This window comes from Oncorhynchus keta, chromosome 4 (genome assembly GCF_023373465.1).
Source record: "Oncorhynchus keta strain PuntledgeMale-10-30-2019 chromosome 4, Oket_V2, whole genome shotgun sequence".
NCBI classification, from domain to species: Eukaryota; Metazoa; Chordata; class Actinopteri; order Salmoniformes; family Salmonidae; genus Oncorhynchus; species Oncorhynchus keta.
The window spans coordinates 51,753,100-51,770,361 of NC_068424.1; the positions used below are offsets into that span (position 1 = coordinate 51,753,100).

The 17,262-nt window shown below is 41.2% G+C and overlaps 1 protein-coding gene across 1 annotated transcript in view; it reads left to right on the plus strand.

The window, feature by feature from the left end:
- Positions 1 to 5,574: 5,574 nt before the first annotated feature.
- The window catches only part of LOC118377338 (vascular endothelial growth factor receptor kdr-like), an 85,335-nt gene continuing 73,647 nt past the window's right edge, over positions 5,575 to 17,262 (plus strand). The window contains exon 1 of the mRNA XM_052509445.1: positions 5,575 to 6,145. Within this exon, the coding sequence (XP_052365405.1) occupies positions 6,085 to 6,145 (61 nt within the window). The 5' untranslated portion in view covers positions 5,575 to 6,084. The remainder of the gene's footprint in view (positions 6,146 to 17,262) is intronic.

Sequence of the window (17,262 nt, forward strand, 5' to 3'; positions counted from 1 at the left end):
AAGTGGCTTGGGTAACAAAACATTGATATTTTGGGTCCATGGCCAGGAAACTTCCCAGACCTTAATCCCATTGAGAACGTGTGGTCAATCCTCAAGGGGCGGGTGGACAAACAAAATTCCACAAATTCTGACAAACTCCAAGCATTGATTATGCAAGAATGGGCTGCCATCAGTCAGGATGTGGCCCAGAAGTTAATTGACAGCATGCCAGGGGGGATTGCAGAGGTCTTGAAAAAGACTCTTTGCATCAACTTCATGTAATTGTCAACAAAAGCCTTTGACACATATGAAATGCTTGTAATTATACTTCAGTATTCCATAGTAACATCTGACAAAAATATCTAAAGACACTGAAGCAGCAAACTTTGTGAAAATTAATATTTGTGTCATTCTCAAAACCTTTGGCCACGACTGTATACAGTATATATTATATATGTAGTATATATTTTGTCTTTTTTTTACTGCAACTGCCAACCACAGGAGGACTCAGGAGTCCACTCTCAATGAGTGTAGACTGCCTGCTGCTGCCTGCTGCCACTCTGCTTATCATCAGATGGGGAGAGGAGGTAGGGGCCCACCTGTGTAACTGGAGGGCCCTGCCTTGATTAGGTAACTGATTTTAAAAAATGTAAAAAATGTAAACTGCATAATAAGCAAATGTGACTACTAGTCAATTACGTGAGTCAGGGCTGGAAGCCAAGAGACAACAAATATTAAAATAGATATTGCATATTTTTTTTACATGGTTTAAAAATAAAATAAACAACCACAGTAGCCTTCTCTCACTGTTCAAAATACACCAGAGTTCATAATTTATCCACAGAAGATCAATAGTGTATAAAAAATTACTGTGAATTGTGATTTCTTAATTCAGCACTGCAGGCAGCTTTCCCCGGTGATGCGTTGGGCTGACCGCACCACCCTCTAGAGAGCCCATGCAGTTGAGGACGGTGCAGTTTCCATACCAGGTGGTGATGTAACCCATCAAAATGCTCTTAATGGCGCACACCTGTAGAAGTTTGTGAGGGTCTTACGGGCCTGCCACATTTTTTCAACTGCCTGAGATTGAAGAGACACTATTGTGCCTTCTTCACCACTGTGTTGCTGTGGTGGAACCATTTCTGGTCCTCAGTGATGTGCACGTCAAGGAGCTTTTGACCCTCTCCACTGAAACCCGTCAATGTGGATGGGGGTGTGCTCCCTCTTTTGTCTCTTGGCGCTCCTTGTTTTTTTTTACGTTGAGGGAGAGCTTATTTTCCCGGTACCACTCCGTCAGGGCACTAACCTCCTACCTGTAGGCTGTCTCATTGTTCTTTGTAATCAGGCCTACCACTGTCGTGTTGTCAGCAAACTTGATGATTGAATTGGAGTCATCCGTAGCCATGGGTGAATAGGGAGTACAGGAGGGGGCCGAGCACACACCCCTGTGGGGCCCCCGTGTTGCGGATCAGCGTGGTGGAGATGTTGTTGCCTACCCTCATCACCTGGGGTCGGCCCCTTAGGAAGTCTAGGACCCAGTTGCACAGGGATGAGTTCAGACACAGGGCCCTGAGCTTAGTGACAAGCTTGTATGGCCCTATGGTATTGAAAGCAGAGCTGTAGTCATTGAACAGCATTCTCACATAGGTATCCCTCTTGTCCAGGTGGGATAGGGCAGTGTGCAGTGCAATGGTGATTGCGTCATCCGTTGATCTGTTGGGGCAGTATGCACATTTTTGTGGGTATAGGGTGTTGGGCAAGGTGCCGGTTTGAGGTTTTATTTATTTGCACTGAAGAAAATAAGTGAAAGACAAAACAGATAAAAAACTACTGGTAAAAACGGTGTGCAGGTGAAGTTGGAAGCTCAAAAGGGCTTATATATGAAAACCACACCACAAATATAAGTATTAAAAAAGTTTGTTCAATCAGTTAAAAAAAGCATATTAATTATAATTGTGCATGATATACTCGGTATGCAAGAAAGAACTACATGGAGGGGATTATTGGGTAGTTTGGTTTATCAGGCTCACCCCAAGTCTTCACTTGAAGTTATTGAGGGATGATGAGGTTTTGGCAATGTGAAGATAATAATTCCAGAGTATGGTACCTCTGTATCTGATAGAGAATTGGACTATGTGGGGATATAGATGTTATATAGATGGATTTCAGAATTAACCTGGAAGAATCAATTGAAGGGTTTAGGTAAAGGGGAGGTATGAGTATTTGTAGATGACAGTGCATAATTGGCATACATTAATGTCGTAAATAGACAAGCTATTGAGTTTCTTAAACCAAGGTGCAGATGTACCCAGGTAATTAGAGGAGGTGGCTAGTCTTTGCACATTTATTTTGTATGATGAGTAATTTGTGTAGGTAGGAGGCATATGTACTAGCACAGATAATATCACAGTAAATGAGATATGGGTAAGTAGAGTTAGGAAGCAATCATGATGAACCAAACCACTAATCTTGATGATGATACCAACATAATTCATCACTTTACTGCAGTCAAACTGAATAAGATCTTTCCAGGATAACTTTTCATCAATGAGAACTTAGGAATCTAGTGGATTTCACTTGTCCATTTAATTTCCACCAATTGAGATTCTGGCTATTTATTTTGATTTTTTAGAATATTTTGTATTCTTACTAGAGAATAGAATTAAGTTGGATTTTTTTTTACTTTTAAAAATCATTTGTTTATCTGGAATCAATTGGAAAATTTGGCCATACCTGAGTTGGCTTCAGAAATGAGTAAATCCAAATTCTTGTGTGATAAAAATCAAATTGCTATCATCAGCAAAGAGAATGGGAAATATGGTAGAAGACACAGCAGTAAGGTCCTTGATATACTGTAGATTAGGAATAGCAAAGTGATATGGTCCTTGACTAGCCTCTCAAAGCACTTCATGATTACAGAGGTGAGTGCTATGGGACCATAGTCATTTAGTTCAGTTACCTTAGCTTGTTTGGGTACAGGAACAATGGTGGACATCTTGACGCACATAGGGACAACAGACTGGGATATTGAAAGGTGGAATATGTCCATACATTCCATCCAGCTGGTCTACGCATGCACTAAGGACGAAGATCGAGATACCGTACGGCCGGCAGCCTTGCAAGGGTTAAAACGCTTAAAAATTCGACTTATGTCAACAACCAAGATCGGGAGCCCACATCTCTAGTTTATCGTTTTGCTTGAATCTCAAATTGTCAGTTAGGCTGAATGAACTTTTTCTATGATTGATTTTTTTTTTACTAAACTATTTTGTAAATGAAATAAAATATAAACGTTTTAGAGCTAAAAAATCAAATCCACTGTTCTTTCTAATTTCCAACTTTTGGTGCAATTCTATTTTACACCCACAAGATGGTGTCTGATACTGGAGCAATGAATAGCCTATCAACGCATCCTGTGTATACTCTGATCCATAATACAGTATATTGAGAGGACTATGTAGGGTAAAAAAAGATGTAATGAGGATAATAAACTCTTAACAATTGATTTTCATGTAATAGTCTTGACATAGCCTACATAAAATGCAATTACCGATAAAGCCTAATCCCAGTCAAGACTACAACAGGTAAAAATTACATATTAATCAGAGATGATTGTTGGATGATGCGATGTGAACATCAATCAAAACGAACTGAACATAACTGCAGGACCAAGACATTATGTAGCGCACTGCATAAGTCAGAAGATTTTCCAGCCTCCTGTACCATCGTATGCGAGAGATCTTTTGAATAGGGGGTATCGTTTACATTCTATATCCATCATCGTCCTTTGGTCACCCGCGATCAGGGCCTCCCTGAAGAAAGTCTTTGTTGCTGCTACCACTCCTTTTACTAAGACTTTATTGTTGGGTCAAATGAAACACGGCAAGCTGCGTGTGTAGAACTGGCCAGGCCCTCTTATTGTGTTTCGTCGGCTACAACAGATTCTAAAATAAAACGTCTTAAAACCTCACCTCTTTCAGCTCTCCGCTTCCAGCAATTGTTCCTGCCTGAGTCTTATCTAGTTTCCCTCCCAGTCCAAGGAGAATGTGCCCTCACTGCCCTGCTCTCTGAAGACTCACTCTATCATGAGTGAAAGCACTATACATAAACTGCAGGCATGTTAGGTGGAACACGACAGGCACATGACCAGTCACAAACTGATGTCTCGTGCTCAGGATGAAACAAAAGTTAAATGGTGTGATAAAGTTTTGTTTCATCATATTATGAAGTCAGTTACTTACAAAGTGTATATCCTGCCCTCATTCCGTCTCCATTCTTTACAGTCAGCGAGATGTCGCTGTTTAGGCCTCCTCGGCACTGAGTTGATTTCTCAGGTATTCTTTCAACCTTTTTTTATTGACACCTTTAAAAAAACGAAAAAGTCAACAAAAAGTTACTTCAGGCCAGGGTATTCATCTCATCAATTACTGATGAATGATTGACTTCATGTGTGTCAGTAAAAGTGATTTATCATCCATTTCTGGGCATATTATTCACCTTCAATAATCTGGTGTCAGGTTTATGATGAATTCCTCGTATCTAGTTAAGTCATCATGGTTTATGATGTGCAGAATGAATCGCACACACTTGCACTGACTACAAGTCGAGCTTGATCAATTATTTCCCATGTTCTCAAGAAGAATGATGTGGAAGAATGGTGTTCTCCACAGACCGCAGAGTGAGTAGTGGGCCTCACCTATCAGTTGTCCAGGGGCCATTAGGGAACACATGCAGCCCAGTTTGTATCTGCGGTACTGTGCTGCTGCTCAACTCAGAATGGTAGGTCATGCAGGTCTTGCGTTGTGATGGACAGAAAGGTGAGGCAGGATATTCTTATTTACAGTACCTGCCACAGAGAGCTGCCAATATAATTTGTTGCATTGACAAAGGAAAACAGTCTGCTGCACATCCACACACCATGGGGTGCTGCTTGGGAACAGAGGACTCACGCCACGCACAGAGGATTATTTACATTTGATATAAAATGCTGTATATCCTGTTTCCAAAGTTAAAAATAAATCCAACAAATATTTATTCTAAGAATTCGAACCGATATTTCCCCCTTTGAAAAACACCACCTCATGCTGATTTCCCCAGAACAGATCATCTCTACTTTTACTATTTTTAATTGATCAATGTCAAGTAGGCTGTTTTGCATTCTCTTCATGCAACGTTGTGACTTGTATTGGGCAATGAAGGGCTGTGCAAATAGTTGACTTGTGAAACAGTGAATTCAAGAATTGAAATGTAGTATAATGTTGATGTTGCACTAAATGGGTAAATGATGTTTGACTGATTCATTTAAAATCTTTATTTTCCTGTCAGTGAAGTCTTGGGAAAAAAAGTCAAGTCATTCAAAACCTTAAACGATAAAACTGTTTGATGTAGCAAAGAGGGTGCCAATACCGTCATCAATACATATTAAATATAATGTAGGCTATATTCATGTCATATTAATGAAATTAAAATTCAGAAAGTGTTTCTAGAACTGAAAACTGTCACAGCAGTTTGTCCTGAACAAGTGACGTTGCATACTTCCTTTGTTTTTCAGTATAAAGACACAAACCGCCATGCACTGCAAGCAGTGCTGAGTACGAGTACCGAAGCGGATGAGACATTCTTTCAGACAGTTGCGCATTAATTAGTCTGCACTACGTTGTTCAGAGGATGTATGGTTGATTTTTCTCTGTGTTTTGTTTATTTAAAATTTGGAGCTTTTTGTTATCGTGTACAGAATATTTTAGGAATCGGGCACTTTGTGGCAACGCTTGTTCAAATTCAATCTAATCAGTTCCAAGGAAGGAGGGATACTGTCGCGCGGGTCGCACCTGCCCTCGGGGACTGCTCTCATCTGTCTCTTCAACTGGAACCAAAACTGCGCTGGGGAGCTGTCCTGCAAAACAAGCTATGGGATACAAGGAAGACTGCTGAGTTTCTTACATTTTGATCTAAGGATTGTTGGGATTAAAAACGAAAGGGAATTTGTCACTTTTGGACTATTAGCCCTAGCTGCGAATTTTCTCCGTTTTCATCCTCAGCCAACACTTTTGGCTCTTCCTTGGGATTGATTTTATTGAAGTAGGGCTATCATCTGTGGTCGACAGAATGGCCCCGCTCGACTGCGCGAAACTGTCAATCCTCCTTCATTTGATCACATATATCACCGGTAAGAATTATTCCATATTTATCCAGAGATCGTTTATCCAAAAGTATTATTTGGTTATGCGAGTTGGACCTCAGTATAATTTCGTTACTTAATGCCCCCACATTTGATGATTTATCACCCTGTCAAATATGAATAATTGAAGATTGATTTTCACGTTTAGTCTGTCATTTTGCTGGTATGCAGCCTATTAATAAGTAGATTGTATTTTTTTATTCAAGAGTTTGAAGACACAAACTCATTTTGTTTTGGAATGGACACTTTACGACATAGGTTTATGAGGTGATCATTATCAAATCATGACCATATCACACAATCCAACTAAGTTCAATTGAAAATGCCCCTGTTCTTTCTTGGAATTAAAATTCCATGTCGTTGAAATGCAGTTTGTATGGTAATTGAAATTAATTTAAAGGTTGAGGTTCTGCCAATTAGGAATCCATACAGGTATGGACATTGCAGTTCATCTTGTCACCAGTAGATGTCACTTTCAATTGAAGTGAGGATTTAGCCTAATTGAGTACCGGCTACTGTGGTGTTTTACCTTAGTGAGTTTATGACCTATACATATGACTTTATTATCACCTATACCTTTCACCTCATTAGTTAATCTCATCAGTTAATCTCAAATGAGTTCATTCAGATTGGTCGTTTTTGTGTAAAACGTACTGGATATTGGTGAAATTATGTCTGATGTGTTACAGAAAACTCGGCCCCTGCAGGAGGGGAAATCAATTTGAAAACAGAACCAGTGTTTCAGTTATGGTGAAAATATGTGTTCTAGCATTGTTATCATGTGGATCTCCTGAGTCAAAGGTTGTTCAACATCTTGAGAATAGAATGTATGTCTCACAAAGCAAGCCACATTGTTATAACTTGGCAGCCCCAGGATCTTGATGCCTCTCCACGTAAACAAAATGGAGCAGAAAAGGTGGATGTTTCTCTAGATTGTGTCTTTCCCGGTGTGCTACACAGATATGTCTTCCTCCCTGTGTCCAAATAAACATGACATCCAAGCAGAGGAAATACTGCCCCCATCTATCTCCTCCATCCCCTGCTACTTTTTTAGTGTCTAGCTTTGTCTACAGTGTTTCCAAATAGATTTCCTTCACTGTCCACAAGCGGAGCGTGGGAAAGACACAAGGAGGAAGCGGATGGAGGGGCAGGAGGCACCCTGGTATTGTTCTGGCCAGTAGAAGTCACGGAAACGTGACACGCTACCTGAGAAAATATTCCTTCCCGGAGCTCCTTACGCTCACAGGACAATGGGGAGGAGGAAAGGGAGACCATTTCTGCATGGTGATTGGCTGTATGGTAGGGCCATTAATAGTAAATGGGGTCTAAAGACAGGGATGGGGAGAGTTTTGGTCAGATGGACAGGTACATTACCACAGAGATGGGGGTGGGGTCCACTACAAATAATCTGGAATAAACCCAACTAAGTTGAAAAACAGGCATTTATTCCATATTGTGCTGGTGATGTGACTTTGTTTAGTATTGTAAGTCATTGAGATTGTTGGTGGATTTGTAAGGCACTGCTAGAGATAAGTGGCATAAGTTGATTATAGATGCTTGAAATTGGTAAATCCTCTTTCCTATCGCCAAAAGCGAACACTAACATTAATATATCGTATTTGTTACCCAACTCTCTCCAGATCAAAGCGGACCCTTATTAGGCCTTACCTGTCAACCCCATTTAACCATTACATACCTGTCAACCCCATTTAACCATTACATACCTGTCAACCCCATTTAACCATTACATACCTGTCAACCCCATTTAACCATTACATACCTGTCAACCCCATTTAACCATTACATACCTGTCAACCACATTTAACCATTACATACCTGTCAACCACATTTAACCATTACATACCTGTCAACCCCATTTAACCATTGCATACCTGTCAACCCCATTTAACCATTACATACCTGTCAAACCCATTTAACAATTACATACCTGTCAACCCCATTTAACCATTACATACCTGTCAACCCCATTTAACCATTACATACCTGTCAAACCCATTTAACCATTACATACCTGTCAAACCCATTTAACCATTACATACCTGTCAACCACATTTAACCGTTACATTACTGTCAACCCCATTTAACCATTACATACCTGTCAACCCCATTTAACCATTACATACTTGTCAACCCCATTTAACCATTACATACCTGTCAACCCCATTTAACAATACCTGTCAAACCCATTTAACCATTACATACCTGTCAACCCCATTTAACCATTAACATACATACCTGTCAACCCCATTTAACCATTACATACCTCAACCCCATTTAACCATTGCATTTAAACCATTTAACCATTACATACCTGTCAACCACATTTAACCATTACATACTTATCAACCCCATTTAACCATTGCATACCTGTCAAACCCATTTAACCATTACATACCTGTCAACCCCATTTAACCATTACATACCTATCAACCCCATTTAACCATTACATACCTGTCAACCCCATTTAACCATTACATACCTGTCAACCCCATTTAACCATTACATACCTGTCAACCCCATTTAACCATTACATACCTATCAACCCCATTTAACTATTACATACCTGTCAACCCCATTTAACCATTACATACCTGTCAACCACATTTAACCGTTACATTACTGTCAACCCCATTTAACTGTTACATTCCTGTCAAACCCATTTAACTGTTACATTCCTTATGACTTGTTCAATGATAGAGAGGTCAAGTAAAAATGATTAGCACATATTTTACTCTGAGTGGTATGTGTGACTGCTTTTGATTTTAGCGCAAGGCATGAGTTCTCTCCTCCTCGGCCCGCTGGCACTATCTGAAGCCTGATGGCTCTGACAGCCGGAGAGTTCTTTCCTGCAGCATCTCTTTGCTCGGGACCATGAAAACAGAGCTTTATTTGATGTAACTGTCTTGTGTTCAGATAATACAAGTTCTCCCTCCACCAGTACAGTGATAGGGTGTGTGCACTACGCAGTAAAGTTGGTCTATTTTGTCTATTACAGTGCCTATTTCTCGTTGGATAATATCATCTCTCTTGGGATTGTTGCCTATCATCACATTGACGGGAACATAACGTTCAGATGGGAACTATCTCAATCACCTTCAGAAATTATGCTTGACACTGCCCATCTGCTGGAAGGTCAGACCCAGAGCAGGGTTGTGGTTGGGAAACTACAACAGATTCAGATGAGTCAGGGAGTTTATGGCATGGTTTTGACACCCACACCACAGTTAATGGAGACCTAGAGGACAGTAGGGTTCCGCTGACCATAAGTCATTGACTGAATCACACAAAATTAGATGAGGGAAGGGGAAGTGGTGAGAAAACTCTTCAAACCAAAATGGGATCTAAGTTTCTTCATTTTCAGCCACAAAACCACAAATCCTAAACAAAATCAAAGTCTTTGCCGATCCATTTCAGCCGCTTAGTTAAAGGGAATAACTGAGAGGATCAAATGTAACATTATCCAACCGTGCACTTCCTTGGCCTCGCATCTCCCTTAACTTTGTTTCCAATTCAAACAACCTGTTCCAAAAGTCAGCCCATAGTGTCAAATGGAAACTCAATGGTCCAGTGTGCCTTTTGAAGCTGTTTCTCTGGGTTAAGGAGTATGATGTTCCAGTTAAGTTGATTTTAAAATATTTTTTCTCCCCTCTGTGGGCACTTGAGATGGCCGATGGGAGTGATAGGGAGAGGTCATCTAAGTTCAAAGGGAGCTCATCCCTCACCAACGGTATGTCCGTGTCATGCAGCCTACACACACACACACACACACACACACACACACACACACACACACACACACACACACACACACACACACACACACACACACACACACACACACACACACACACACACACACACACACACACACACACACACACACACACACACACACACACACACACACACCAAGCATCTCTGTTTCTCTCTGACGGGCTAGACTGCTGCCAACATATCCACCAATGTGGTGTTATTCCAAGGTGAAATATTAACTCAGCTGTTGGTGTTGGCAGGTTTCCTTAGCTCTCGTACCTCTCTTGTACATGATGGATTCTTGGATTGGGACTGCACAGCAGAAGCACTTCAGTTGAATCTGGACATTTTACATTCAGGGATCAGTTGTTATCGCTGTTATTAACAGTGATGATAGCAGCATCCCCCTCCATAAGACATATATATATCTTTCTTGCTGAGCCGGCAATATATTTTATATTAACCCCTTCATGTGATTTAAATTTCAAGGACCTTCTGTCCACCAGCCAGTTGTAATCTCACATGTTATGGAACAAGAATCCTCCTGGCTTACACATTGGAAGAGCTCGTAGGAATCTCGTTATACAGGATATTCCTATAGTTAGCCGCATTTTATTCTGTATTACCAGGAAAAGCTGACTGGCCACCCATTGTCCTTTATTCTGCCTTTTTAAAGGAGATGCAGGGAAATTCTGTCTCCAAGAGGTAAACTACGGGCTAATAAAAAAGTAACTCTCTTTTACTGTTGTCTTAACCATATTGTTGACAAAGTGCAGTGATTTCTGAAGGACCCATATTGTTGACAAAGTGCAGTGGTTTCTAAAGGACCCGTATTGTTGACAAAGTGCAGTGATTTCTGAAGGACCCGTATTGTTGACAAAGTGCAGTGTTTTCTGAAGGACCCGTATTGTTGACAAAGTGCAGTGATTTCTGAAGGACCCAGTGTGAGAGTATATTCTCAACACACGAGGAGAAACTCTTAACTGCACAGGAAGAGCAGTAGTAGTAGCAACTTCTTATTTTGGCAGGGGGTCCCAACTCTTGTCAATCTTCTCAGCTGTTTGTTGTAAATCTGCCACCAGAGCATAGCAAATCTTGTGAGTTTGTCTTTCTGTGTGTTTGTTCTGACACACTCAACCTAAAGACAACTCACAAAATACCACTGGCTCAGAACAACATCACAGTGGGATGGCTGTATCGTCACGCCATGAGGCAATGAATATAACAGTGCAAGACAGGTTAACCCCAATGTAACCCCACAATCCATTACAGCCCACCAACTGTGAGCCAGTAAATCCTTGAAATGAATAATGGAATATTTTTAGTTCCTTGTTTGGGAAATTCGCAGTAGTGTTAAAGCCAGTTGCTTAAACTAAATATATTGTGAAAAATGTGTGGAAATGTTATAATGTGCTATTGAGGTAAAAATGGTGGCCCAGTGCGGTACAGGAAGCCAGTGATCATGTCGGTGGAAACTGATTGACTATAGCTGGCTACTGTTATGCTACTCTGCTGTATCCATGGACACACTGCAGCGAATATGACTCACAAGCAAGCCTCTGACCTTTCTCTTTTATAAAGGAGTGTGTCCCCCACCATCCTCTCCCTGCCCTTTGTTCCCCATGTTGGACTTACAAAGAGATGGAGTGGCAAGGTTAAACGAGGGAGTCATTATTCCGCATTGTTGTTTTTGCCTTGAAAACCCCAAAATATATCCTCTCACTCTCACTCCAGAGACTGCCTTACTGGTAGATGGTAGGACGGGAAGCACGGGAAGCACACAGAGACATGAGGGAATTCCATACATCATTCCCAGCACTTTAAAGAGGAAGAGAGAGAGAATGAGAGAGAGAGTGAGAGTCTGAATGTGGCAGTAGCCAGGCAGTCCAGGCTAGTTGCCAACAGCTCGTGTGTATTAGTGCGTAATAAAAGCCCATTATTATGGTATGAGATGACTGTGTTTGGGAGGAAATCCCCAGTTCAAACCCTTAAGCGGCATCATATTGGGTTCAGCAGCAGTTTCTTACCTAAAGGATTTAACATCAAATCAAATTGTATTTGTCACATGCTTGGTAAATAACAGGTGTAGACTAACAGTGAAAAGCTTACTGACAGGTCCATCTCAACAATGCAGAGAGAAAAATGTAAATAATAGACAACAATAACACAAGGAATAAATAAATAAATAACACCAGGAATACATAGAAATTTAATAACACCAGGAATACATAGAAATATAATAACACCAGGAATACATAGAAATATAATAACACCAGGAATACATAGAAATATAATAACACCAGGAATACATAGAAATATAATAACACCAGGAATAAATAGAAATGTAATAACACCAGGAATAAATAGAAATGTAATAACACCAGGAATAAATAGAAATGTAATAACACCAGGAATAAATAGAAATGTAATAACACCAGGAATAAATAGAAATGTAATAACACCAGGAATAAATAGAAATTTAATAACACCAGGAATAAATAGAAATATAATAACACCAGGAATAAATAGAAATGTAATAACACCAGGAATACATAGAAATGTAATAACACCAAGAATACATAGAAATGTAATAACACCAGGAATAAATAGAAATGTAATAACACCAGGAATAAATAGAAATGTAATAACACCAGGAATGAATACACAATGAGAAATGATAACTTGGCTATATACCCAGGGTACCATTACCGAGTCGATTAGCATGGGTAGGGTACAAGGTAATTGAGGAAGACATGTAAATATTGGTAGAGATGAAATGGCTAGGCAACGGGATAGATAATAAACAGTAACAGCAGTGTAAGTGAAGAGTCAAAAGAGATTAGTGCAATAAGGGTCAAATGCAATATTCTAGGTAGCTGTTGGTTAACTATTTAACTAACTATTTAGCAGTCTTATGGCTTGGGGGTAGAAGCTGTTCAGCATCCTGTTGGTTCCAGACTTGGTGCATCGGTATCGCTTGCAGTGCCGTAGCAGAGAGAACAGTCTATGACTTGAGTGACTGGTATAGAGGTCCTGGATCGCATGGAGTTCGGCCCCAGTGATTTACTGGGCCGTACGCATTACCCACTGTAGCGCCTTGCGGTCGGATGCCAGTTGCCATACCAAGCGGTGACGCAGCCAATCAAGATGCTGTCAATGGTGCAGCTATAGAACCTTTTGTGGATCTGAGAGCCCATGTCAAATCTTTTTAGCCTCCTGATGTGGAAGAGGTGTTGTTGTGCCCTCTTCATGACTGTGTTGATGTGTTTGGACCATGATAGATTTTTAGTGATGTGGACACCGAAGAAGTTGAAGCCCTCAACCCGCTCCACTACAGCTCCGTCGATGTGAATGGGGGCGTGTTTGGCCCTCCGTTTCCTGTAGTCCACAATCAGCTCCTTTGTCTTGCTGACGTTGAGGGAGAGGTTGTTGTCCTGCCACCACACTGCCAGGTCTCTGACCTCCTCCCTGTAGGCTGTCTCATCGTCGTCGGTGATCAGGCCTACCATCATCATCAATACAGGTAATGAGTGGAGAACAGAACGGCTTCTTAAAGAAAAACGAACAGGTCTGTGAGAGCCGGAATTCTTACTGGTTGGTAGGTGATCAAATACTTATGTCATGCAATAAAATGCAAATTAATTACTTAAAAATCATACAATGTGATTTTCTGGATTTTTGTTTTAGATTCCGTCTCTCACAGTTGAAGGGTACCTACGATAAAAATTACAGACCTCTACATGCTTTGTAAGTAGGAAAAACCTGCAAAATCGGCAGTGTATCAAATACTTGTTCTCCCCACTGTATTTACTTGAGTCATTCTCTATTAATGTATCTTTACTTTTACTCAAGAATGACAATTGAGTACTTTTTCCACCACTGCCCAGGGTTCTTATCTTAATTATGAGATTGAAAGGCACAATGGTGTTGAGCGCTGAGTTGTAGTCAATGAACAGCTCATGAGATAGTATTTCGATTACACAAGTGTCTGGCAGAAAACAGCTGAAATGGTTTTGGGTGTTTTAAAGAGCACACTGATTTCCATGGGGACTAGACACAAAGATAGGATTTGGATTAGTTTAAAAACAGTCAATTTGTCATTGTTTGGAGGCCCCGTTTGTTCTCTGATAACATTTTTGCTTTCCGTTTTAGCTTGACCCCAAACACGTCCAAATAGAGCTTGGAATCCCAACCTTTTAGAAGCAAAAGCAAAAGTCCTTCCTGGAAGTGTAACGACCACACGTGTTTTCAAAACACAATGTCCTGTTCTTTGTTGTTTCCCCAGCTTTGCACAGAGGGAGGCTAGGAACTTATGAATGGAGGTCCCAGAGTAACACTACCAATGTCAACTGCTGTTTGAAAACTGTCATAAGAGCCCAACGCCAACAAGCACTGAGCTAAATATGGCAACCCAGAGAGGCATCGGAGAGTGGTTGCTCTCTCTCTGTTTTTTGTTGGTTCCATGCCTGTCCTCTTCTTTTATGGCTCCTAATGAGAACCAGGTCTTGGACCCTCTGAACTTAACCACCACAACAAGCACAATTTCTGGATTCTTCAGGCGTTCCGTTGGAGGAATGCGGCACACAGCTGTTCGGTGGGGGCGGGGGGACACGGCGGGTGGCTTGATGAGGGGTCTTTTTTAAGTGGGAACCATCCATCTGTAGTTTGTTGCAGAGCAGTGGGAACTGCCTGGTTTTAGGAGAAGAGTTTCCCTCCAGTGAGTGGTGAGGTCAGGTTGCAGTGTGTGTGTGTGTGTGTGTGTGTGTGTGTGTGTGTGTGTGTGTGTGTGTGTGTGTGTGTGTGTGTGTGTGTGTGTGTGTGTGTGTGTGTGTGTGTGTGTGTGTGTGTGTGTGTGTGTGTGTGTGTGTGTGTGTGTGTGTGTGTGTGTGTGTGTGTGAGAGAGAGAGAGAGACACTTTGTGCATACAGTATGTAAAAGCAAGTGGATCAAAGTGTGGAACAAAAGTGGTGGAGTGGTAGAGTTTTTGAATGAGAGTCAAGTTCAATTACAACCAAACCATAATACTGTAACATAGCATCAGCAGTACTTTACTAGAGGTCATTTGTAGACAGTAAATAAAATAGTGATCAGGGAAATAAATCCATACAGTACATATCGCAATATTATTTTTGGACGATATTATATAGATAGTTGACTCCAATTTGTGCTACTGAAGGTAGCGTTAGCTAGCACTAGTCGGCTGTACCTGTGCCAAAAATCTGGTATTCTTCATCCTGAAGCTTGTTCTCCATCTTCCTTTTAAATAGTGCGCCGACATGTTTTCAGCTCTTTTGTTTCTCCTGACTGATCAAAACAAATTTTCTCGTGATCTCTCGTCTCTCTCCAGCAGACATATGGTGAGAAAAAAATGTTTGAAACATCAAATCGCAGTATAGGATCGCAATACATAGCGGCACCTAAGTATCATGATAATATCGTATTGTGAAGTCCCTGGCAATTCCCAGCCCTAGTAAATAAGACTTTTTAGGAATATATATATATATTATTTAAAGCATTAATGGACAACATATGAGCTTTAGGAAACATTAGCTTTAGGCAGGACCGTTTTCTAGGAATCTCGGTGTGAGTACGTCCTTTTCTCTCAGCTGGTTTGAAATATGCACCGTCATATTCTTCAGGCCTTTGTTTATGTACACATCGATCCATCCATGTGTGAATACACACTTGGGCAATAAGGAAAAAGTCATAACGACAGAGTCGTAGCATGTTTGTCTGACGATTGTGATCTCTGATTTAGGTTTAGCAGAAGTAGAAGTATTAAAGAGAGCGATGTAGTATACTTAGACCCTATACTCTAGTACTCTGTCATACTGAGAGTAATGTTTTGATCCCTTTAATAAAAACCTTTGACCACATCCCTTCCCCTCCAAATAACCTTGGACTCATACGAAACAATGATGTTATAACATTTTGGGGGGGGGGTGATATTGAGTGCCAACATTGGCATGGGCAGTTCATTCTTGAACAACAGCTGTTCAGACCCTCACAGTGAAACAAATCCGAACTCTGTGTACTTTTGATTGTGTGTGTGTGTGTGTGTGTGTGTGTGTGTGTGTGTGTGTGTGTGTGTGTGTGTGTGTGTGTGTGTGTGTGTGTGTGTGTGTGTGTGTGTGTGTGTGTGTGTGTGTGTGTGTGTGTGTGTTGTGTTCACGTGCATTTGTGTGTGTGGGTTTCTGGAGTCCACACAGGGAATTAGCCTTGTTGTGTAATTCCATTGACTGTCTGGATACTGTATGACTCAAGTAAAAGTTTCGCTGCAGATATCCGCTCTAAAAGAGAAAATGTAATGAACGTGTTTGCCTGGCGACCGGACTAAACCCCAGGTTGTCAGTACACAAGCTGCTTGGGGAGTAGAGAGTCAAAAGAAGGAAATCACTTATAAGACCGTCACACCTCACGGACAGCAGAGAGAATGACAGTGCTTCCTATGCTGAGTACCGTGAGCAGCACCTATCAACAGCTTCAGCCAGGCCCACCCCCAACTGGGATTTTTAATCCACCGTTTCAACCTCCCCTTTTTGTCGCTCTTCCCTACAAATGTAATAATAGCATACAGAGCATCAACAAGATCAGAGGTCAATAAAAAAGTACATCTGCCCAAACAAGTGTTATGAGAAAGAGAGGAAGAGAGAGAGAGTCCCCACCAAGCTAGATTGACTGATTGATCTGGAGGAAGTGCTTGTTGACATGTTTGCAGGGCTCATCTGGGTCTGCCCGGTTCTCCCCAGTTGTGACTGACCCGTCTGGCTGGCTGAGGTGCACAGCTGCCCCCCCCCATATGCCTCCCACCCACCCCACTCTAACACACTCACATAGCTCATCACTACCAGACCAGACCAGTATCCATCCAGAGCCCTACCCTACATGGACTGCACCGGAAACAACCCACACCCCTCCCATCCCCAAATCTGACCCCTGCACAGCAGAGCACCACTTGCATAAGAACCAGCAGCAGAGTAGACCAGAACATGGGTTGTACTGACTCAGGGGAAAAACTCTCAAGAAATTTGTTACACCACTAGTAAGTCAGACTGTATGATTCTTGGCTGTAAATAGAGGAATGGTGTAATTAGGTTGACTGTAAATAGAGGCATGGTGTAATTAGGTTGACTGTAAATAGAGGAATGGTGTAATTAGGTTGACTGTAAATAGAGGCATGGTGTAATTAGGTTGACTGTAAATAGAGGCATGGTGTGATTAGGATGATTATATACAGGCGTGGTGTAATTTGGTTGACCGTAAATAGAGGCATGGTGTAATTAGGTTGACTGTAAATAGAGGCATGGTGTAATTAGGTTGACTGTAAATAG